Below are 23,700 nucleotides of genomic sequence, written 5' to 3'. Positions count from 1 at the left end.
ACTCATGACCCTTTGCTTGCAATTAAGATAAATGGAAACATAATAACATAATAAAAACGACACTGCAGCCTTTGCAGCATATCGTCTCTTAAAGGCAATATCAATATGAATCCAATGCATTATTCAGGCCTGGCTTGAGTATAAGTACTGGTGCTATTTAGATTCTGTCCTTACCATTGCTACTGAAGAGAGAGAGAGAGAGCTATAGAGACACTTAAAGGGAGCGAGAGGAAGAAGCACTTGTTTTTGTTTTTGCACTGTGTCAGCCCCGGGCCACTATAGTGCTTGTGAACCGCAACATTTTGGTGAGGCAAGGAACATCCTTGAGTTGTGTTTACATTTCCCGCTGCATCGCCTCAAGCATGTTCCTCAGCTGGGCAGCTGGGCTCAGAGATGCTCACATTAGAAGCCTATCGAATGAGATCACTGTTAGCTGCTCTGATGGGACGCCGAGTCCACTCTAACAATTGATAATTAAAGGAGGGACAGTGACTTAGTTGTTGCTCTGAAATCCTCAGAAACGTTCTTCCAGGGAGACGCAGAGGTCAGGCTTTTTGAATCGGCAGTTAAAAAATGTAAATATGTGAGGAAAACACTGATGAGACACAGGTGAGGCATTGTGGAGTGCGTGGATCAGAGGCTGGTCTTACCGTGAACTCCAGAGCTTCGTTGAACAGGCCGTTGCGCTTGCTGTGGAGGAAGGCGTTGGAGCTTCCTGTCTTGGATATTCGTATCCTGGCCAAGCGGGCTTTCTGCAAAGACCACAGAAACCACCTGTTAGTCAGCGCCTATACCGCATCCCATGTCAGAATGATTGGGTATCACCTGACACATCCCACTGATTTCTCCAGCACATTCACATGCTTAGTTGTGATCTTATAGATTAAATCAAACATGTGTTGCTAAAGCATTCGCTCTGATCTCCTGTGATAAATTCGCTCTGATCTCTTGTGATACTTATGAATGATTTATGGTGACTACACGATAACACATTCCTTGGGTTGAAAATCAGTTAGAGAGGAAGCGAGGGCTAAATCCTGTATGACTTAAGCAGCTATGTGTCATTCTGCATGTAAAATACTGAATTCACTTTATTTGGGCTGTTCTTGGCAGTTTAGTTTCACAAAACAAATCAAGGAAGTGTCCAGACTCATAATTCTCTGCATCATTAGTGTCTGCTGCAATGCATCTTTAGTCATCAAACACGTCGTACAGCGTGGTTAGCTCGCAGTCCAACCTCTTTTTTCTTTTTCTCTCACGCTGTCAAATCTCTCCTGTGAGGCCGTCAGCAACAGAGACGAACAAGAAGAAGAGAAGGAATACGAAGGCGAACACATACACCCTGGTCCTTGGAGTGAATTCTTTATGCATTACATGCTTTGACACAGCGGAAGGACTCCAGCGTCCCGGTTTCTGCTCTACCCGAAGCGCACTGTGTCTACTGAAAGCTGTGAAAAGCATCTCTGAGTGCGCATTCGCTTGTGTACACGGGCCTGTGTGAAAATGTGGGTCTCAATAAATCTCTCAGTTACCAGAACAACTGCTTTTACAGGATAGTGTAATCTGAGTCACTCACTTCTCAAAGGCCCGCCATTTTCCCGTCAAAGTCAAGAGCCGGGTGTCAGGCTGGCTGCAGCTACAAAGTGCGTGTGTGTTTCTGTTGCTTCGCTTTCCGCATTTTAAAATAGAATGACGGATTCATTGAGGGGAAATTGGTGGAGGGATAATGTGAGCTGTGTAAATGATGAGCAGAGAGCTCGTTTAGTAGGGGGCCCATGCACCGCTGGGGGGTTAATTGAGTGTGTGGATGTGTGTTTGCATATCTCCATGTGGGTTATGCATGCACGCCTCATCTTCATAGATGAATTTCCATATACATACACACAAGACATACAGAGTACCTGCAGAAGTACCTGGCTCAGTAAGGGTATGGTAATGTATGGTAATTTGAGCTCATCCCCTCGCTTGAGTTTCATTTAAAACATGGTAATGTGTGTTGACCTGCAGGTAGCTCATGCTGTGATTTAGTAATCTGAAGAGAGACAGTGATAAACAGAGGCGCATGTGAACACACACATGCGCAGCAGCCAATCTAAACTGTAACATGTATAGCACAAACCAAACCCCCTTCTATTTGTTTACCTTCTCCTGTTCACCTGCATCTTGTTGTCTCTTTCACCTCCCTGCAGCTCTCCTTGGCAAGTTTGCCTCGCCGTCTTTGTGCCCTCACACTTTAACACCTATGTACATTTGTGCTAGCACAGCATTCCCACAGGCCTTTGGGATAACCCCTATGTTCTGGCATTGTGCTCAGCCAATGGGATTGTTTCTCAGGGGTCACAATGCAGACAGCGGCTCCTGACTGTGGCGATGGTTGCCAGGCAGTGCAGGGGTAATGAAGGGGATCTTAAGAACATGTCCCGCGAGATTGAATCTACTTCTGCGGTTCTCTGATAGATTCCCGGGGCCTTTGGGATCTGGGCGCTTGTGTCTAAGGTCCATCTGTGCTTTCAGGCAGAACCACAGCACGACAGATTGAGCTTGAATTGCTGCTGAAGCATCATCGAGAGCACAGAGGAGTGCAAGAAGAACCACGGACACGGGACTTTCATTAACACCTATACATACACAGAACAGCATGTGGAAGGTTAATGTTACATAGCGAAAAAGTGCATCTGCTGCACATTCCTTGACACAGAGACACATGCAGTCACATTAACACCATGTATACGGACACAGAGTTCTGTTATAGGAGAGTGGAACAGTTTTTTCCCCTCACATAATATACTTTGGGTCACAGGTTCACAGAATGCTGCTATAAAGCGGATGATGCAGCATGAGGTGTTTGATACATTAAATATACTTTCCATGCAAAATGTGTCCATCAAAATACTGTATATTCCAATATCAGAATCCCAGTCACCATTTTAAAACAAATGACTGTCTCCTTGATACATGGAGGATGTTTTTAAAGGGACAGTTCACCCCAAATCCAAAAATACACATTTCTCCTTTTACCTATAGTACTGTTTATCAGTCTAGATTGTTTTGGTGTGAGTTGCACAGTGTTGGAGATATCAGCCACAGACATGTCTCTCAAATTTAATGGAACTAGATGGCACTTGGCTTGTGGTGCTCAAAGTGCCAAAAAAATACATTAAAAAACTAACAGAAAAGTCTCTTTCCACAAATCATGACCCAGTTACTCAAGATAATCCACAGACCTTGTTGTGAGCAGTTTCATGTAGGAACTATTTTCTTTCGACTGAACTATACCAGCCAACTGTATCACCACGCAGATGGATGTGTGCACTTACTCATGGTGACAGCGTGAGATGTAAACACTAATGGTGTCGTCCTTGGCTGAGCTGTAACATTAGGTAGCTCAGTGGTGCTAGGTGAGATAGCAGTGGGTGAATGCTTCCTTCTGCTCAGTGATACGGTTGGTAAGAAAATAGTTCCTACATGAAACTGCTCACAACAAGGTTTGTGGATTATCTTGAGTAACTGGGTCATGATTTCTGGAAAGAGACATTGCTGTTGAGTTTTCCACATGTAAGTTTTGGGCGCTTTGAACACCACAAGCTGAGCATCATTAAGTTCCATTATATTTGCGAGAAGGCAGACATCTCTACGGCTGATATCTCCAACACTTTGCAACCCACACCAAAACAATCTAGACTGATAAATAGCACTACAGGTAAGAGGAGAAATATGTATTTTTGATTTTTGGGTGAGTTGTCTCTTTAAAGTCCAACTGAAATCACATTTATCCCTTTGTTTTTGTGTTGGCTGCTGTCTAGCTGTTAACCGCTGTCACCATCTGCCAATGACAGAGCGCTGAACAATGAGGCTTTGTGCAAATGATTGTTTGAAGTTCTCTATGAACAGTATTGAGACATATTAATACAAAAATCGGGGGCACCATCATGAAAGCAAAAAATATAAAAATCTCACTAACAGTATTTACAGAGCAGATATATGTGATGTGGCAAAAAAACAAACAAAAAAAAAAACAGTTGAACTTTGGACAACAAAAACAGCAGCTTTCAAACCCCAAATACTGTGAAACCTGCCAGCCAATCAGAATAGTGATATTCAGTATTACTGGTTGAAATAATCCAGATGTTTCCTCGCTCCCAAGAGCCAAAAAACTGATCCAAACACCTTTTTTTTCCTCTTTGTTTCCTCTACTTCCTGCCATGGAGCCACGATTTAGGATCAATCACACTTTAAAGATTATAGCTATAGGATGCAAGCCAGCACAAATGCTTCATTTTAACACCGTACGCCGCCAGCTGAGGAATCGAAACTGGCGTATCTTCAAATGATCAAAAACCGCTACATATCCACTTAGCTCCCATGCCGTACTCCGCTGAGCATTGCCAGGAAGTTTTGTTAGAAGTTCATTTTTTTTAGTTGAAAGTAAAAGTTAAAAAATTCATGGCACCTTGTGAGTTACAGCTTTGCAAGACTGCCTGTATAGGATTTGGCTGAGTGAAAAGTGGAGCAATCGAGCTATGAGACCAGATTAGGTTCTGCCTCGGGCCTGCCTTGGAACCATACAAGTGAAAGAGGAGACCATCTGATGAGGGAGCACAAACACGCAGGCATGCACGCACAAATGCGCACACACACACACACACACACACACACACACACACACACACACACACACACACACACATATATATAACTGTGGAAGAGTCTGATTTTGTTGTGCAGCTGCCACTCATCTAAAGAGTTGCTTTTATACATGCTGACATTTCTGCCACGAGGACATAAGTCAGTTACTTGGTTTACGATCACACACACTGATCACACACACACACACACACACACACACACACACACACACACACACACACACACACACAAGAGGACAAGAGGAGGGTCAGAGAGCAAAATATGGAAAGAAAGTTGGGGAAAAACTGACTTTTAGGAAACACATCTGGGAGCTGGTGAAGACAAGAAACTCCACGATGGCGAGAATTGATTCTAGTTGAAAATCAAGTCCTCCAACACCTCTGACCCACAGATATAGACCTCCGCGGCAAAGACAGCTTAACCTCGGACTAACACCACTCAGGGACAAAATACCTTTGCTAAGCCTGGATTACCTCCTCTTTGTAGAGAAAAGCACAGCTCTGCTCTGCAAGCTGCTGTAATGTTTAGGATGTTTTTTTTGTTTTTTTTTAAACCAAGGACATAATTCATAGCAGAACCCTTGACCCCCCTCAGCGAGGTCCCCTGTCAACATCCCTCCAACTCTCTTTTCGGTCTGCCTTCTTCCAAAGTGCAGACGATTTTATTGATCGTCTAGAAGGGCAAAACACTCTCAGCCAGAAGTCATCTCCACCTTTTGACTTCAACCTTCTGAGGGAGGGCTAAAAACAATAGTGAGATGATTTAGAGCAAAGGGAGTGAGACTGAGAGGGAGGGAGGGAGTGAGGGAGGGAAGAGGAGTTGTTTTTTGTTTTGATTTGTTTCTGCCATGTCAGCCCCGAGCCAATGTAATGCTCAAGAACCGCAACAGACAGTAATTTTACTATTCACTAAGTCTGAGGACAACAACTGGTCCAAGCAGAGAACGATTTCCAGTCAAAGTGGGGAAAAGACAAGGCCGTAAAAAACAGAAATTGCTAGTAAATTTTCACAGACACAAGAGCGATAATGGGAAACAAACAATGAGAGATATGTACTGTATAGATCCTGCTGCTCTACACCTGAGGCAAGATTTATGATTTACCGTTGAGACGTTCTGTCAAACAAAGATCCATAACGGTTTAACTCTACATGGTACTGCTGTGTTAGTCTTTGTGGGGTATATTCGTGGGTAGTTTTACAAGATCTGTGGTTATGAAATAAAGCAAATGATCGACTGATAATTGTCAGGTTTGCTTAAAGGTATACTTTGCTGAATTTTAACCAGCTTTGTTTCATAAAAATTGTGGGTAGTATGTGTAAACAAACTGTGGTAAACTTCCCTCCATCTTATCAGTTCCTAGATCTCCCAGCTCATCTCCCAGCTCAATCTCACTGACTCTAGGGCTAAAAGTGGGCGATATAATGACTATGTACGATATATCGATATATTTTCAAGCAAGATATAAATTTAGACAACACCGTTTATATCAATATAGGGTCAAGTTGCGTTACATGACGCATACCAGTGTGCATCTCTCCTCTGTCACACTGTCAACATAGCTCCGCCCCTCTCATTCATACACAGACCTCCTGTCAGTGGAAACAAAGCTTTTATCTACTTTAATTTCACAGATAAAAAAAAATAAATCGTGAAGACAGTAAAGCCTCCACACAATAGCATTTTAAGTCTTGTGTGTGATTTATCCTTGCTTCATATGGGTAGAGGAAATCTCCGTGACTCGCTAGGCTAATTTATACAATGTAAAATGCCATAGGCTTGCGCTAATAACAATAGAATGTTGTATTTGTTTAGAAAACGTGTTCGGTGTAAGACAGTTGTTTTGTTGGTGAACCCCGTGAGCTGTAATGGAACCGAATTTGTAACGTTACCTTTGTTAAATGCTGCTGTTGTCCATGGCTTCATATGAGTAGAGGAGAGTCTGCTAGCTGCTAGGCTAATTTATACAATGTAAAATGCCATAGACTTGTGCTAATAACATTAGCATGTTGTATTTGTGGGGAAAATGTGTCCAGATAAAGACAAGTGTTTGTCTGTGAATGCTGTGAGTTATAGTGAAGCTGATTTATGTATTTGTGTTTGAAATTGTCTCTATTAAGCCATGTTTAATCTATCTTTTAGGTGCGTTTTGAATCAACTGAGAAACCCCGCCGCCTACTAGTGTTTTGGAGGTGTAACTGTTGTGCAGCTGCATATTTTCAAACGGCAATAAAATCCCTGTCTTTGCATTCTGTTTTGGTCACAGTCTGTTTTAAAAAAAAACTGCTTGTGACATCTCAAATGTGGCTTTGACTTGCAACTGAAAATACAGACATAGGCCTATATATCGTGTATCGCCAATCAGCCTGTAAATACCGAGATATGAATTTTTGTCCATATTGCCCAGCCATATCTAGGGTAGTTGCTTGAACTACAGACTGCCCTTCGCACTTTCTTATGCCCGCCACCAGGGACACAAAAAGCATATGAGTGGATTGAGAGATCTCTTAAATGCAGAGCGGTAAAACTAGGCAGTGCTGATAAAATATATTCCAAGATTATGTTACTGCTTTCTTCCTAAAATGTCTTCAGAAACATATTTTAGTGCACTGTTTAACTGTAGTACGAGATTGTTTGTGACCAGCAGGCAGCCAGTGGTGCGGCGCAGTGTATTCTGGTAGTTGTAGGTTTTTTACCTCTTGAGCACAAGCAAATACCACAGCTCTTTTTCTCTGATTTCTCTGGTCATATAGCACCAGCTTCAAAAGGAGTTGTGTCTTTCTGCTGCATACACAGCATAGTTTTATGAAAAGACCATTTTTCTACCAGTGAAATACTCCTTTAAATAAGAATGGCTTACTTCAAGTTACAGATAATGTCTTGTATCAGAAAGACACAAGACATAATTAGCTGCTAAAACAAGCAGCATTTTTCATATAATCATTCATCTGTCTTATTTTTTCCCACAAGATGTATTCCTACAAGTGTTCCAAGTCTGACTGTCAAAACCTCTTACCAGCACTAACTTCTAGTGTCATTCGTTTCACCTTGTTGAGTGCCACCTGTTCATGAGGAGGCGCGCATTCGTGAGATTTGACGATTACCATGCCTCTAAACTGCCATATAAGGCTACTTGTTCCACTCCATTTCTGACAATGTTTCAATCACGAGCATATTACTCTGAACATAAAAATAAGGACTTTATACTGTGGAACTTAAAATCCTGCTGTCGAGAATCAGCAGACGAAAACAGAATGAATCTAGCAGTGTCAGTAGTTGTATTAGGGAACCCAAAACCATTACAAAATATTAATAGTAGAGCTGTACAGGACGTGTCATCAGAGAGGTGCTGGACTGTGACAGAAATACAGAGGGAGCATTGAGTTGGATGCTAAAAAATGTCTTTGGGAAGCGACTTAGATAGGAAGGGGAAGTGACAGTCATGCAGATAGAGGAGAGAATATTATACAGTAGGTGATGTTACACTGTCAGATTTGAAATGTTCTATGGAAATTGACCTGCATAAACACCCTTATGCAGCCACTTAAAGGAGCAAAGTGTGTAGGATTTAGTGAAATCTAGTGGTGAGGACTGCAGTTGCAACCAGATGAAACTTCTCCTTTGCGCCAAGCTTGAACTCTCTGTCAGGATTCCTTCAGTGTTCATAGTTTAGGAGGTCTTTATTGGGAGCAGAATTATGCACAGAGGTATTTTCCTCTCCGAAACAAATGGACCAGGTGCCGTATTCACAAACATTTTGAGAACGCTCTAAGAGAGCTCCTAACTTAGCCTAAAAGCTTTTAGTTAGGCGCCTAGCTAAGGAGTGATTTAGGAAGGTTCTTAGAAACTTTTACCTGAGTGAGGAGGTGTGGTTGACCCCATTGCCAGATATAATGCATTCTTTCAACTCTTTTTGATGTGATTGGTTGTCACAGACACGCCCTTTTGTGAGCCTGCAAGGCGTGGACACCCAGTGGAAATGAAATGAACTGCTGACTGTGAAAGTGTTCTCAGTATTAGTGTGATCACTCTGCTGATGGAGGGTTGAGACAGACTCAAGTCATCACTGCTGTACTGTTGAATTTTTCCAGTTTTTCAAATATCTTGCTACTGTAATAATTTTATTTCTGGCATTATAGCATTAGATGGGAAATGTGTGCCTATCCCTAATGACACGGACCACAAGTATTATCCCTGCGTGATCTAATCTGTAGCATTTCATTTCCTCACTGTCATCCAGCATTTGGAGAATATTTCTCCAACCTCTTTGTGCTTCCACCATTTTCTCCTCTGCTTAGGAAACTCTTAAGGACCTAGTCTTAACTTTAAGGGGAAATTCTAAGAAAACGTCACAATTTTAAGAATTTTCTTAGAATTTCGTCACTAGGAGCAGGTCTTTTTTACTAGGGAGCTTTGTGAATAAGATCCCAGGTGATAAAAACCAGTAAAAACACTGAATAAAACAGTTTCACTTTACAAATCAGTGTTTCTCTGATGTGGTTTGGCTCACATGGGTCACCTTTTTCTCTGAAAACTGAAGATCCAGATGTTCAAGAAGTTTTTACCAGGGGCCAAATTATTGACAGAGGTCTCCTACTTTCTAAAAAGAATGAATCTGGTGATTTAAACCACAAAACCCCCTGAATAAATCAGTTTCCCGTTAAAAAAAAAAAATCTGTGTTTCTCTAATGCTGCTCGTTGCAGAGGGGCTGCTAACTAGCCCTATCTAGAGCAACTGTTTGGTATGTCCCTCTGGGCTTCTGTGGAAACATGGCTGTGCAACATGGTGGACTCTGCTGGGCCTGCTCCCTATGTAGATAAAAACGGCTGATTCTAAGGAATGACCACATGACGATATATCCCCCAAAATCCTACACATCCTACACTTGTTTGTGCCACTTAAGAATGAATCTGTTCGTACAAATGGTTCTTGTATAAGGCCCATTGTTCTTACTCACTTAACCTTGTATTTTTGCTACGGTGAAGTCCCTTTGTGACAGCTTGTATGTATATGCCTGAGTGTATGGGTAAAAATACAAGTAAACCAGGGTTCATGTCTGTCTGAGAACACCTGGAGACACATTATTTACAGAGCCAGAGAACCAGATCCAGGAATACCACGGGTGCACTTAAAAGTTAAGCTCATTAAAATTAATGCCCCCCCTCTTTTTCAATTCTTCTGTATCACTTGCCCTTTTGCAGTTCTCCATTTAAATCTTGCCCTCATTCAGGTGTACTATTCAGAATTTGTAATTAGACGTACCTGAGGATATTATTACCTATATGCAAATGAGCTCCGAGGAGCAACTAAAGAGTAACCCCTGCAGATTAGACACTTTGTTTCGAATCACTTTATGGGATCATGCGTACAGACAGGGAAGGACTTAAACTCAGTGTTCAATTCACTGCAGAACAAAAGCAGTGACACTGAACACTATAGGGAGGCAGAAGAGAGAATACATGTCTGTGTCGGAGCTGTTCCTCCTCGCCTCACAGCAACTAGTGGCATCCTCATGTATCTTTCCTTTGTGCAGTGAGATAGATCAGGGCCTGTCTATCTACCACCACCCAGATGGATGGCTAATTGTAATGGGAGCCCAGAACAGCTAACAATTAGACCTGAATGAAGATGGATGTGAATGGGGGAGGGGGATGGGAGAGAGAGAGGAAAAGCATGTGAGGAGAAAAAAAGGGGAGAGGCTGGAAAATGCAGAGGGACTAATGCTGCACTTCCTCTCCTCAATGATTCCCCCCTCTCCTCCTGTCAGCTCTCCGCTGGTCTTTTAAGTACAGTGAGAGGCAATCTTCAATGGCTTTCCTATTTTACTCTCAATTAAACATAGCCTTATTCTAAGAAATGGTCTGAGGAAGGATGGATTTTCCGTGAAATATAACCATGCGCTGGTAATAAATGCTGAGGAAATGACATTTTGCTATGGCAAATGACCAGTGACACTTGCTAAGCAGTTGGCTTAATGGCTGAGGTCATATGTCATTAAGGTTATGGAGCATTAAAGAACACTACATGTTACGCAGGCGGTCGTAATGGGGTATTGAAGGATATGGCATGCCTGAGTAATTCATGGCTCGGGCGGGACATTAAAGATCACAGTTGTCATTAGCAGTGAAAGAGTGGACCACACAATGGTAATGGCTCTATCATACACTCTCCACACTGGAGATACTATCTTTTATAGTGGGAGAGACTGTTGTCTGCCAACCTAGAGTCGAAGTACATTAAATTAATGTGATGTAACGTGTAATGAGCTGAACACATGTCAGCAGCAGTTGTTAGAAAAGGCAGTAAAATCCATCGCAGTTGCTACAAATCACACGAGATTAATGCTGCATTCTCATGGATTTAGGCAGACGGCAGACGGCGAACCGGATATCAATTTAGGTGAGGCTGGCAGAGAGTACCAGCAATGGTAGACAGCACTGCCTTCCACAGTTAATATATCTTAACTTTTGGCAATCCTGTGCCATGGAATTTACAACTGAAGAAAACATGGAAGATCTGGCCAAAGCAAAGCTACATTTTATAGCCACATGCTTTACTACAATAATTACATAAAACAATAGACATAAAATCATTGTATTTAATGTATTTTCTTCCATTCTTTGTAAACAAAACCACTTTAAAATAGCAACATATCATCATGCTGGTCTCCTTTTGTTGTCCTAGCATTTTGTTGGACTGTTTGTTTGTGCCGTCCATAAGGTGTTTTTGTACCCTCAAATCCATCATTGCCAATTTAGACGCACGAAAGACCGATGAAAGAGTGATGCCATCGCGGTGCACAAGCTTTTCCAAATGTCTGTTTTTAGGGTGCAATGGCCACGCCTTGAGATTAACAAAGTCTGACTTTTGGAGCCCAGCAACACATCATATGATGAGGAACAGCCAATCTTAGCTGGCAGATATCCTCCCCTTCTTCCATAAGTATCCGTCTGCGGTGAATATGGAGAAGTTGATCATTTTAGTGCAGGGCTATCCAGAGCTTTGCATCCGTCACACAGACAATATTTCAATGCACACTTACAAAATAATGCCTGGAAGAAGATCAGCTCCGAACATGGGATTTCTGGTAACCAGGGCTATGATACCGTGCTGATTTTGCTTTAAGGGCAACCTGCAGTGCTTTGAGCTAAATGCTTACACCAGCATGCTAATATGCTTACAGTGACACATGCTGAAGTTTGACAGGTATCATGTTTACATGACGTTCACCATTTTAAAATGGAAAGGTCATCAGTTTTGCAGGTATTTGCTCATACATAAAAGTATGAGGCAAACTGAAACTTTGACCAGTGGTGGCACTAGATGAAAATCAGGGGATTACCACAGTATAATCAGATATCCATCCATCCATCCATTTTCATCCGCTTATCCAGGGCCGGGTCGCGGGGGCAGCAGGCTGAGCAAAGCACCCCAGGTATCCCTCTCCTCAGCAACGCTTTCCAGCTCCTCCCCAGCAATGCTTTCCAGCCCCTCCTGGGGGACCCCAAGGTGTTCCCAGGTGAGACACCTCCTGCGAAGGAGCAGCGGCTCTACTCTGAGCTCTCTCCAGATGTCCAAGCTCCTCACCCTATCTCTAAGGCTGAGCCCAGACACCCCGCGGAGGAAACCCATTTTTGCTGCTTGTATCCGCAATCCCATTCTTTCGGTCACTTCCCAGAACTCATGACCATAGGTGAGGGCTGGGACGTAAATGGACCAGTAAATCCAAAGCTTCGCCTTCTGGCTCAGCTCCCTCTTTACCACGACGGACCAGCGCAGCGCCCGCATCACTGCAGAAGCCGCACCGACCAGCCGATCCATCTCACGCTCCATTCTACCCTCACTCCTGAACAAGACCCTGAGATACCTGAACTCCCTTGCTTGAGGCAGTAACTCTCCCCCATAATCAGATCTGCATAATGTAATACCCGTACCAAATTGTATGGCACTTAATCCAATAGTTGCCGAGATATTTCACTCATGACCACAAATGTAAAATCTCATAGTGGCACTGAAGGAAAAGGGGATCATCAAAGTAATCAGGGTTCGTCCTCTGGAGACAGTGAATGTCTGTACAAAAGCCAATCCATTCAATAGCTGTTGAGATGCTTCAGTCGGGACTAAAGTGACAAACTGACACTGTCATTCAGAGAGACAGACAGGCAGGGGTGTTTTAGCTAAAACCAGTTGGGACATGATATCAAATAATTCCACTGCATCTCCAACTAAAACTAACACAATATGGAATTCAAGACATACTCCACTGATCTTAAGCGCACAAGCTTAAATGCTAAGCAACACTTAATCCTGCAGGCTAATTAAAGACAGAGATGGTACATAGATTGCATCTCCTAAATGCTCTAAAGTATCGCATTTGCAAACCTATCATCATACTTGGCACTTAAGACCTTGATTTGCCTTAGTAATAACGCTCTCAAGGATCAAAGCATCCAGGTGGGATATTATTATGAAGGCAATGATAAGGCGTTTGAGTCATGCCATTATGAAATACAGAAAACCTATCCAATGGATGTATGGGTGCTTGAGCAAATTGCTGACCTCACTGCAGGCAAGGCAGGGCGGCGTACGAGTGCCTGAGGGAGTCATTTAGTGCTGGTTAATGACGACAGCACCGTCATGCTACACTGGTCACTTGGTGGGTACTTCTGAAGGTGTAGGTGTCGGCGTCTGGTACCGAGCAGTGTTTGGGACACTGCACCACACTGCGGCTCGGTGGAAAACACAGACCAAGGTCAGGCCTTAACTGACGGGAAGTACGGTGGACGCACGCACACACACACACACAGATGTGGATATATGCGCTTAAACAGATGCACATATGTACGTACACAAGCAGACAGACACACACCATGCTTCCAGCCAGCACCTCATCTGGGTGATGGCTATTTCAGGAAAGAACACAGCATTAGGACACACATCGCCTCCAGCTCTCCCCCCTTTCTACTCTCCCCCTGCCTCCCCCGCTCCCTCCTTCCCTCTGGCCTTCCTCCTCACCACTCCTCTCCTCTCTCTCCTCTCTGCGTCAACACTATACATCTCATCGGCTCCAACCTGTTTTCAATCTAGATAATTTTCCCAACCTTCCAACCCTCCTTCCGTCCCCTCTGAGTGTCTTTTTGTCCCCGCACACTTGGCTGTGTTACACCGGAGTCTTGCTTGGCAGACAAGGTTACGGTTAGTTAAGACTGGGCAGCGGTCAGGCCACGGTCGAACTGCAGGACTTTAAACAGATTTAAACTACAACCAGAGAGCATGTGCCGAGATGGATGGCAGTAATCACAGAGAGAGTGAGAGGGAGGAGGAGGGGGGGTTGGAGAGTGGATGGATGGAGGCAGAGGAGCAGAAATGAGCGGAGAAGAAATAAGCGAAGAGAGTGAAAAAAGCCTCGCTAGGAGAGGTGTGAACGAGAGTGATGAGAGAGAGGAATGGACTCTGAAAATATGTGTCAGTGTGTGCACGTCTGCCAGCTCCAAACAAACACACTACTATCTATCTCAGGAGAACAAAAACTGTCAGGCTTGCCCTTAAGCTATGATTACCAGCCCAGTTTTGTATGTGCGCCAGCTGATGCCGCTACCCAGTTTGGCTCACGGACACACCACAACACGATTCTTTAAAGGTCTAAAGGCTGGGCTGTTTACCCAAAGCAAGATAGGATCTTTAAATCTTCCACGGTTTAAACATGGGTTTACACAATCTATTTATAAATTTGTGCCTGCGTGTGTTTTTATTGCTATACTTACAAGGATAAAATCTCCTCACAAGGACAGGCCGACAGAGAAAATCATGCAAAGATGGTAAGTTGCTGATATCCACTTCTTTGACAGGCTATTTTGGGTTTGGTTCTTGGATCCGATTGGAGTAATGATGACATTTAGATAGTGGAATTAAAGAGATACTTCAGTTTGAAAGGGTTTATTTTGGTGTCAGTTCAGCTCAGGTCTTGGGTGTCTATAGGATCAAGAATATGGTCAATGTTGTAGATTTAAAGCCTTCAACATTGTATGTTCAGCCCTGGCTGTTTTTCATTGCCACTGCAGCAAAACCAATCGCCCCTTAGGGACAAATAAAGGTCCTGAAAGGAACTGACTTCCAGTCTTCCAATCCTAGCAACCAGCTGTGCTTAATGAGAGAAGGAGCTAGAAAGTTAGTTAGCCCTAAATTGTGGATCCAGAGATTCTTACTATATACATATATATATATATATTTTAATCTAATACTTCAGGAGATGATTCACCACCGGAGACACCGCCGTTTGATATATTAGTTAACAACTGTTAGTTAACTTAACTTAATATACAATCGTCACTGGCGCGCAATACATCTTGGGATAGGCTGGGCCACAAACAATTCATCTGTTGCATCCTCCAGATGCGAAAGAAACTAGGCTGCATTTCTCGGCTGCATTTGAAGGAGCCTTTGAAATGGGACAGCCTTGGTCGCACCGATGGGACGCAATCGGTCTTCAGATGCAGCCTTCGAAGGCTGCAGCCCCTGGATCGAGACACAGCTACTGAGAACTAACAGAAATCTGTCTCTAAATTTTAAGGCCTTTAACAGTTTTCACAGCAATACTAAAAAATCTGGTGCCACTGTTATAAGTATTGGTTTTATTAATGGCAAATGAATAATTTAGTAATACCTTATAACTCATGTACAAGCCACTAATAAAAGAGTTGGGTTGCCAGTTGCTATAAAATCCCTTTGGCTTGTGTTTATCCTTTTTATTTGGTAATAATGTAGTGAAAATGCAAATGCTGGTAATCCATTCATAAGTCCCTAGTTATACATGTTAATGAGTTGTTACCGAAAACATTTTGTTCTAGATTTGTCAAAGGTTTTCCATAAAGTAACTGGCTCATGTGAAGGTGTTGCCGATAAACTATAAAGTGTAAAAAGACAGAGTGTCTTGCTAGCAGATGAACACGTACCAGAGGAACTTTTTTCCAACCTGGCAACCTAAACGTTGTTCTTCTTACTGGCTTATAACTGATCTATAAGGTATTAGTTGACGATTTTTTAAACATTAACACCATCCATTGGTTATAACTTACAAACCCTTTTCAAAAGTGACCAAAAAACAAAATCCTTACATTACCAAAATCTTGAATCTGTAAACAGGAAATTGATCTGAAGTTGATATAATGTTTATAAATATATTATCTGTATGTATATTACAACATGCAGCAAATGTAAATCTTCTTGATCCCCATGGAAAGCCAGAGCTGAGCAACGCTAGGCTAACCTCGCAAATGATTAAGATGTCAGTATTGTCTGAATCTGGCCAAAAAAAAATCCTTCAAAATTGATTAATTTATGCAGAGCAAAGGGAAAATGGGAAGGTCACAGTTTAGGTATGCATGTCAAGGGAGAAGGTGTGTAAAAGTAATGGTGATACTCACTGAATATGCATCACACACCTAGTGTTCATGGTAATGTAAGTCAGTGCGCATTATCATCATTAGTCTCAGGGAAGACCTGAACCCTCTGGAGTCCTCTCCTCTGGGGGAGAGACATGTCAGAGCTCCCCTCTGAGGTGTGGGTGTCTGGAGGTCCAACCCTCCAGGGCTCAGTTGAAGGGAAATAAAACTGTGTTCACCTGTACCTTCTGCGCCCGCCGCTTGTCTGCTCTCTGGTTCTGGTGATAGATGCGGCTAAAGTTGGACACGATGACAGGGACAGGCAGGGCAATTACCAGCACCCCGCTCAGGGAGCAGATTGAGCCAAAGATCTTCCCTGCAATCGTCTTTGGAACCATGTCTCCGTACCTGTGAAAGGTGACAGCAAGAAAGAGAGAATACATTTAGTGAAGCGTCTTAGTATGCGTTTAATAAAATCTGTCGGTGGTAGCTCAACCTTCGAGTCATGCACAGCCGACTGGGGGTCATTCACATCACGCAGGCTAAGACACACACACACACACACACACACACACACACACACACACTGTCAAAGAACCTGCTGCCCATTCATTTCTCTTGTACAATGCTTTCATCTTTCTTTTTAGGCCTCTCCATGCTGCATGTGTCCATCCCCACCAGGATAAAGCTTGACCTGCTGACCCCATCCCGCCCCAAGAGAGAAAGAGAGTCGCTCCCACCAAACCTCCTCCGTCACTGAATGGCACAGTTAAGTCCGCCGACTCATTCACTGAGAGCAGATACTATTAACCTTTAGAGAAGAGAAAGAGGAGGATGCGGTGAATGCCGGGGACATTTCCCAAAAGTCATTTAGCTCAATTCAATCTGAAATATTTGCAAGTCAAAAGCAATCTCGTCTTGACTTCAAAGACAGACAACACAATTACAATAACTACATTAAATCCCTTCCTCTCTTTTTTTCCTAAGGAAGAAGCCAGACTGCAGGAATCAACAGTGGGGGGAAAAGAAGACGAAGGAGAAGAAATTCAAAAGCTAAAAGAGCACGACTTGAGTTGGAAAAAGCAACCTTTATTTCTAATGGTCTTCATTTCTTATTCATGAGTAAAAAGTGCAGGTAATTTGTTCTTGTTTTCCAGCTAAACAAGAAGTTCTACTGAATTTATGAGAACTGACTACAAGTCCCACCACAAATAAAGCTGAAATGAAAAGCCTTTAGCGTCCAGCATTACATGTAATTAGGTGAAGACTGATTGTGGAGAGATGCTTGTGTTTACATCAATACGGCAGCATTTTGAACGCATATCTTCCGTCCTTCAGAGTGAGCTGTATAAACCTTAACCCACAGTTTACCTAATCGGTTACACTTTACTTGAAGGTATGTCCATAAGGGTGACATGACACTGTCATAACTATGACATGACACGGTCATGAACCTGTCATGAACATTATGTACATGTCATAAACGTTTGCTGTCATTAAGTGTCATTTGGTTTTTGTAATGACAAGTTGACATTGTTTGGGTTGTCTTGATTATGACAACTTGACACTAATCAAAGTGACATTACCAGAAGTTGTCTTTGTCATGACAAGTTGACATTAAATTTGTTTGGGATGTCCTTATAATGACAACTTGACATGAACCAGGATGACATTACCAGAAGATATCTTTGTCATAACAACTTGACATTAAATTTGTTTGGGATGTCCTTATATTGACAACTTGACATGAACCAGGATGACATTACCAGAAGATGTCTTTGTCATAACAACTTGACATGAACCAGAAATGCACCTCTTTTTGTGTTTATGACAAGTTGACATAATGATTATTATTGTCATGACAAAGACATCTTCTGATAATGTCACTTTGATTAATGTCAAGTTGTCATAATCAAGACAACCCAAACAATGTCAACTTGTCATTACAAAAACTGAATGACACTTAATGACAGCAGTCATAAACGTTTATGACATGTACATAATGTTCATGACAGGTTCATGACCGTGTCATGTCATAGTTATGACAGTGTCATGTCACCCTTATGTAGATACCTTCAAGTAAAGTGTTACCAAATAATCTAACCTTCTATGTTATTATTGCTAACAATAACTTTACTTTGTATTCATCAAATTCATATCATATCAAAAACAGCCTCACTGAAGGCAGCGGCCTGTAAGAATCATGGTGTGTTGTAGCTCTAAGTTATTATTACTAAATCCAATCAAACTGCACAATAACTACAAAGCGCATGTGCTAGACGTGTTGCTGTGCGCGTATTACAGATTCTCTTGGGTAGATGGACAAATGAGATAATGATTCATGGACACACTCATCTGCGAACATTATCTTTTGCATAATTTGCAGTTTGGTTGGTGCCGAGAGGCTGACAGGGAAAGTCTCAAGCAGAAGCAAAGCCAGAAAGACAGCAACAAAATGTTGCAAGGGAATATGTCTCCTCTCCAGCTCGTCACACTCATCCCTGTAGAAAGCAATGTGACGTGTCAGAAACAGTGGAAATTGAGAGATACGGTGTGTCATCGAGCTGGAGTGTGAATAAACCACGGATAGGTGGGATTATAGAGAGGTTGAGCTGCCATCATGCACTAATGGAATCATACACATATACAAAACACCTGCTTTGATACTGTCTATTCAGGAAGCAGACACTTAACCCATAGTTTTAAACATGTATCAGTGGTATAAAATAGTGAGTTACTTTCTTTGAGTATCTTGATTTCATGCTACTTCTACTCCGCTACACTTTAGAGGGAAATATTGTACTTATTTCTCCACTACATCTATCTGGCATGCATAATTACTATACAAATGAGGATTTTATAAACCAAAATGAGCATGAGATACAATGCATTGTTATACAGTAAATTAAACCACCAGTCAGTATATAGAATGGGTAAAAGTATCTCTAATACAGCCGGCTACAACATTAAAATGCCACTTACACGTTAATGCAGCATTAACAATAATCCAGTGGTATAATATAATAATGTAAAACTGATAGAGCCAACTTTTCCTGCATAATGAGTACTTTGCTTTTAGGCTTTAAATACCTTTGCTCATAAAAGTTTTGGATGCAGAACGTCAATATTTTTTAACCCTGACTCTATTCTCCCATGCTTTTGTGTCTAAGTGAGAAATGGGAGCAACAGTTTTTGAAACTGGTCCACTATTGTGCGAGAGATTGTGACCAATGGTGGCACTGTACCTCAATGTGTGCACACTAGAAGTGCTTGTGTTTGCCACTGACAGGCTCATATTATTATTCCAAGTGTCTAAAACATTAAGGAAAAGATTCAACAGACATAGAGCTTTTTATTAAAGAGTAAGATCCTTTTTGTTTAACCAGAAACAGCCCCAAAATCGCCTCTAACAAACCAGCCAGACTCCATTCAAAAAAACATTAATTTTAGTGTGTATGGAGCCAGCATGTTTCCACATCTAACTGGGTGGATTAAGGGTTTATTTCAACCAAACCAGAGCTGGTGATTGATTTGTGAGCTCTATTTAGTTTCTGTCAGCTTTGAATAACGTTTGTTTAACAGTCATAAAATTACTGTTAATTTAAATGGAGTCTGGTGGTTTCGGCAATGGTGTTTTCGAGGTTGTTTTTGGTTAAAACTTTTTAACAAAGGGTTTGTTTCTGTAGGGATCCTTCCTGTTTTATTGTTTGAGCCCGTCAGTGGCAAGAACAAGCACTTTTAGTGGACATACATTGACATAGTAAAATTGCCTCGGGTGGTTACATTGCAGCGTTTTTGCCATTGTTGGCTGCAGCGCTCTCACTCAATCCTCGGCTATTTTTAAAAAACTGTTGTTCCCATTAGTCACCTACACACAGAAACATGGGAAAATAGGGTCCAAGTTAAAAAAAAATAGATATCCAGACACATGTTTCTGAATAGCACTCATCAAATTCATCCCCTTTGACAGATCACAGAGTATCGCACTGGTTGTTATTTGAGGACTTGGCAAACAGTGCCCTAGAGGCTCTCCATAAATGAACAATAATCTGCTTAAGAAGTTGTGCACAAGATAGTCGTTTTATAATCTAATGAAGCACTTCTGTCACAGTCTGTTGGAGATAGTAAAAATGCAGGATGGTAACACACACACACACACACACACACACACACACACACACACACATAAACCACAAACAAACACAAAAAAATCCCATTCAGTTCATTTTGGGGACGGAGATGAAACCTCATACTCATTAGTCACAGATTTCGGCAAAAACAAGCCCAATATGAAGCCATTTAAGTGGAGGGTGGCTTTTTGCATCAACAAAGCAAAGCACTGCCCACACACAGAGTGAACCACTGGTCCACAGCCATAACTGAGAGTATACTTACAGAGAACATTCATCGTCCCTTCCAAGAACTTTAATGGTCTTTCTACCCAAATTAGGCAATAACAATCCCATCAGTGGTACAAAGGACCTATCACTACAAAACATTTCATCTCCTCCTCTCTTCAGAAGATGTTTCCATTAGGAGGAATGAAAAGCTAATCATATTCATCTGCAAGCTTTCTTTAATGGGATCCTATCAGATTGCCTGATAGAGGCCCTTCTCTACTAATACTACAGTCAATTTGCCGCTCCCATTTAGTCAAGCTGGCCTGTCTCTGATGATACCATCTCTGAGCCATTATACATGGCACAGAGATAAAGCCGGGCTCGCACACATTAAAGAAAAAGAAAGCCGCAATAAGTGGTGCGAGGGCGTGTGCATGTGCGTGCATGTAATAGGGGAGGTGGACGACTGCTGGGGCCGTTTCTAACTCTGCAAGACTTCACTGACGGTGGGAATGGAGGTAAATGTCTAAGACAGGAAGAAGATGGATAAGCAGTGACAGGAAGTATACTGGGGTGAGAGATATTTTCTCAGCAGATGCAGTGTACCCAGGAGGTTTTTTCATCTCCATCAGCGCCCGTGCTCCCTCTCTCACACACATGTGCACAAACACACACAACTATCCCTTTGCTGTATGTTAGAAGTGCACCCTCACATACAAATAAATCCAGGGTGCATGCACAGATCCACACACAGACACACACACAGGTCAGATGGGCCGGTCAGTCCTCGGTCAGGGTTGTCACATCCCATTGTCAGAGGGCCGGCTCTCTGTGGGTTACATTAATAAAGCCTAGGAAGGATAGATGGGGGGTTATTGAGTGGGACTGAGTGCTCTTGTGGAGGTATGTGTGATGGATGGGCTTATCAGGGATGGTCTGAAGTCTGACAGACACACAGATTTGTGATGATGGCACGCCATGTCATGTCAGGTCAGGAAGGCACCTTAAATGCCTGCCGATGAACCCAGCCAGCAGTACAACAACAAGCATGACAGTGGCCACAATGAGGAGGCAGCATAGGCTAATTTTATTTAAATACAAATGATATAAAAGCATACTCTGTAAGACGTACGATTCTTACAGTGGTTTTATTGTACGGCTCTACTGAAAACCATCTGCACAATAAGCTTGAGATGAACTGATCTGAGCTGAGCCCACAAAGTAAATATTTATTGCTGGAATTTGCTTTCACTTTGTGGATCATAAACAGCTTTTATGTGTGTGCGGCAAGATCAAATTTGCCATTTTATTTATATGTTCGAGATAAGGAGCTTCTGTTTAGAAAGAGAGGGAGGAAGGAGCAGGGAGGAAGAGAGAGAGAGAGAGAGAGAGAGAGAGAGAGAGAGAGAGAGAGAGAGAGGCAGTCCAGGGACACATGAAGTGTTGAGGGTTGGGTTTCCATTTACAGACCAAATCCCATGTGATTCCTCTGCAATTTTCCTCAGTTCCCTTCAGATACAGCCTAAGTGATTCTGTTTGGACCACAATCCCTTGCGGTGGATTGACCCTCCGGAGGACTGAAATCACCTACTGGAGGAGGCATTCAGTGTTGGTGAGTGGGTTTGTGTGTCTACTGAATGTGTGACATGTACGTTTAGACGTTTAGTTTGTGTGTGTGTGTCTGTGTGTGTGGGGGGGGGGACATGAGCAAGACATGAGACAGGAAATCACTGGAAAAAGACACGTTGAGCAGGATTGAACATACAACAAGTATAAAAACAAGTTTAGAAACATAATTTAATTCTTAAGGAAAACTGAAAATGGGCATTGGAGACTGAAGTGAACTCGGTAATGAATTAACAACCGAAATGATCTGACTGATTTTGAATACTAATGCATAACCCTTTAGGAAAGCAAGAGCTTTTTCACATTAGCTCCTCAGATTGGCACATCCAGTGTGTGCAATGCTCATCAAACAATGTTAAAGATTATGGGTTACAGGGTGGGGAAAGTGTGCACCCAACAGTTTAGTATTCTTTCTTTTGTCTTGTAGACATAACTTGAGACATAGCAATCATTATTAATTGAGATATTACCAAGTATCTTCTTTAATCTGCATCAAGGAGAAGAAGAAAATGTTGAATTCAGGGATCATCTGTTTATTTTAAGCCATTCTGAGGCCTGTATTACGAAGCAGGATTTGGAGTTAGCGAGGTAACTTCAGAGTTAACTCAGGGTTTTCAGTACTATGAAGCTGGTCCACTTTTTACTGGGATAAATCACCATGGTAACCTATGATAAATAGCCAACCTGCTCCGGAGCAGGTTAACTTCAGAGTATCAGATCACAGCCTGACCTCTGACCAATCAGATCACTGAAGAAAAAAGTATTCATGGACAAAAATCCAGTGGACAGGTAAAGAAAGAGTAGATGCGTATGTTGTTACAGGGCAGCAGAATAATTTAATTGTTCCAGGGCTCTATTTCCACTGGTTTTAAAACAGAGCTTCTAACAAACAGAGAGATCGTTTACACACCTAACACATGACTTTAGCAGGATTTTAACTTAAATTATTTTAGTCCTAAGTAACTGCCAACAGTGTTGCTGCAGCTCAAGATAACACGAGACACCTGTGTGATAATAATTTGTTCAAAAAATTATCCACACACTGTTAATTGGCTCTGATTATTATAAATGCAATATTAGGGTCAGATAGACCTCGTCGTTCATTAACTATAGACCACTTTGCCACCTATTACTTCAGTAGCAGTCTGGCATCACTTTAAAGTGTTTTATATGAAATATTCAGAGTAGTTTCATCATCATCCAACTAAATAGCAATAAATACTCTGTACTAATGTAACATAGGCCCATAGCTCAGTGATACCTGCATGTAATTTAGGTCCCAGCCAACGGTGAAGTTTTAGATAGTATTTTCAATATTTCTACATTTTCTCGTACTCGTCGTACTCGTCGTCCTCCGCTTATCCGGGTCCGGGTCGCGGGGGCAGCAGCCTCAGCAAAGAAGCCCAGACAGTCCTCTCCCCAGCCACTTCTGTCAACTCTTCCGCGGGAACCATGAGGCGTTCCCAGGCCAGCCGGGTGATGTAATCCCTCCAGCGTGTTCTGGGGCGGCCCCGAGGTCTCCTCCTGGTTGGACACGCCCGAAACACCTCCCAAGGGAGGCATCCGGAAGGCATCCTTACCAGATGCCCTGAACCACCTCAACTGGCTCCTCTCGATGTGGAGGAGCAGCGGCTCTACTCCGAGTCCCTCCCGGATGTCTGAGCTCCTCACCCTATCCCTGAGGCTGAGCCCAGCCCCCCTGCGGAG

At 42.5% G+C, this 23,700-nt stretch overlaps 1 protein-coding gene across 3 annotated transcripts in view; it reads right to left on the bottom strand.

Moving 5' to 3' along the window:
- The window catches only part of LOC126403362 (potassium voltage-gated channel subfamily D member 3-like), a 126,763-nt gene that overhangs the window by 6,856 nt on the left and 96,207 nt on the right, over positions 1-23,700 (bottom strand). For all 3 annotated transcript variants that reach the window (XM_050065971.1, XM_050065973.1, XM_050065972.1), the window contains exons 4-5: positions 16,267-16,435; positions 651-752 (exon numbers count right to left, since the gene is read on the bottom strand). In XM_050065971.1, coding sequence (XP_049921928.1) covers positions 651-752; positions 16,267-16,435 — 271 coding nt within the window. The remainder of the gene's footprint in view (positions 1-650; positions 753-16,266; positions 16,436-23,700) is intronic.

This window comes from Epinephelus moara, chromosome 16 (genome assembly GCF_006386435.1).
Source record: "Epinephelus moara isolate mb chromosome 16, YSFRI_EMoa_1.0, whole genome shotgun sequence".
Taxonomy (NCBI): domain Eukaryota; kingdom Metazoa; phylum Chordata; class Actinopteri; order Perciformes; family Serranidae; genus Epinephelus; species Epinephelus moara.
This window is presented reverse-complemented; position numbering and strand designations above follow the sequence as displayed.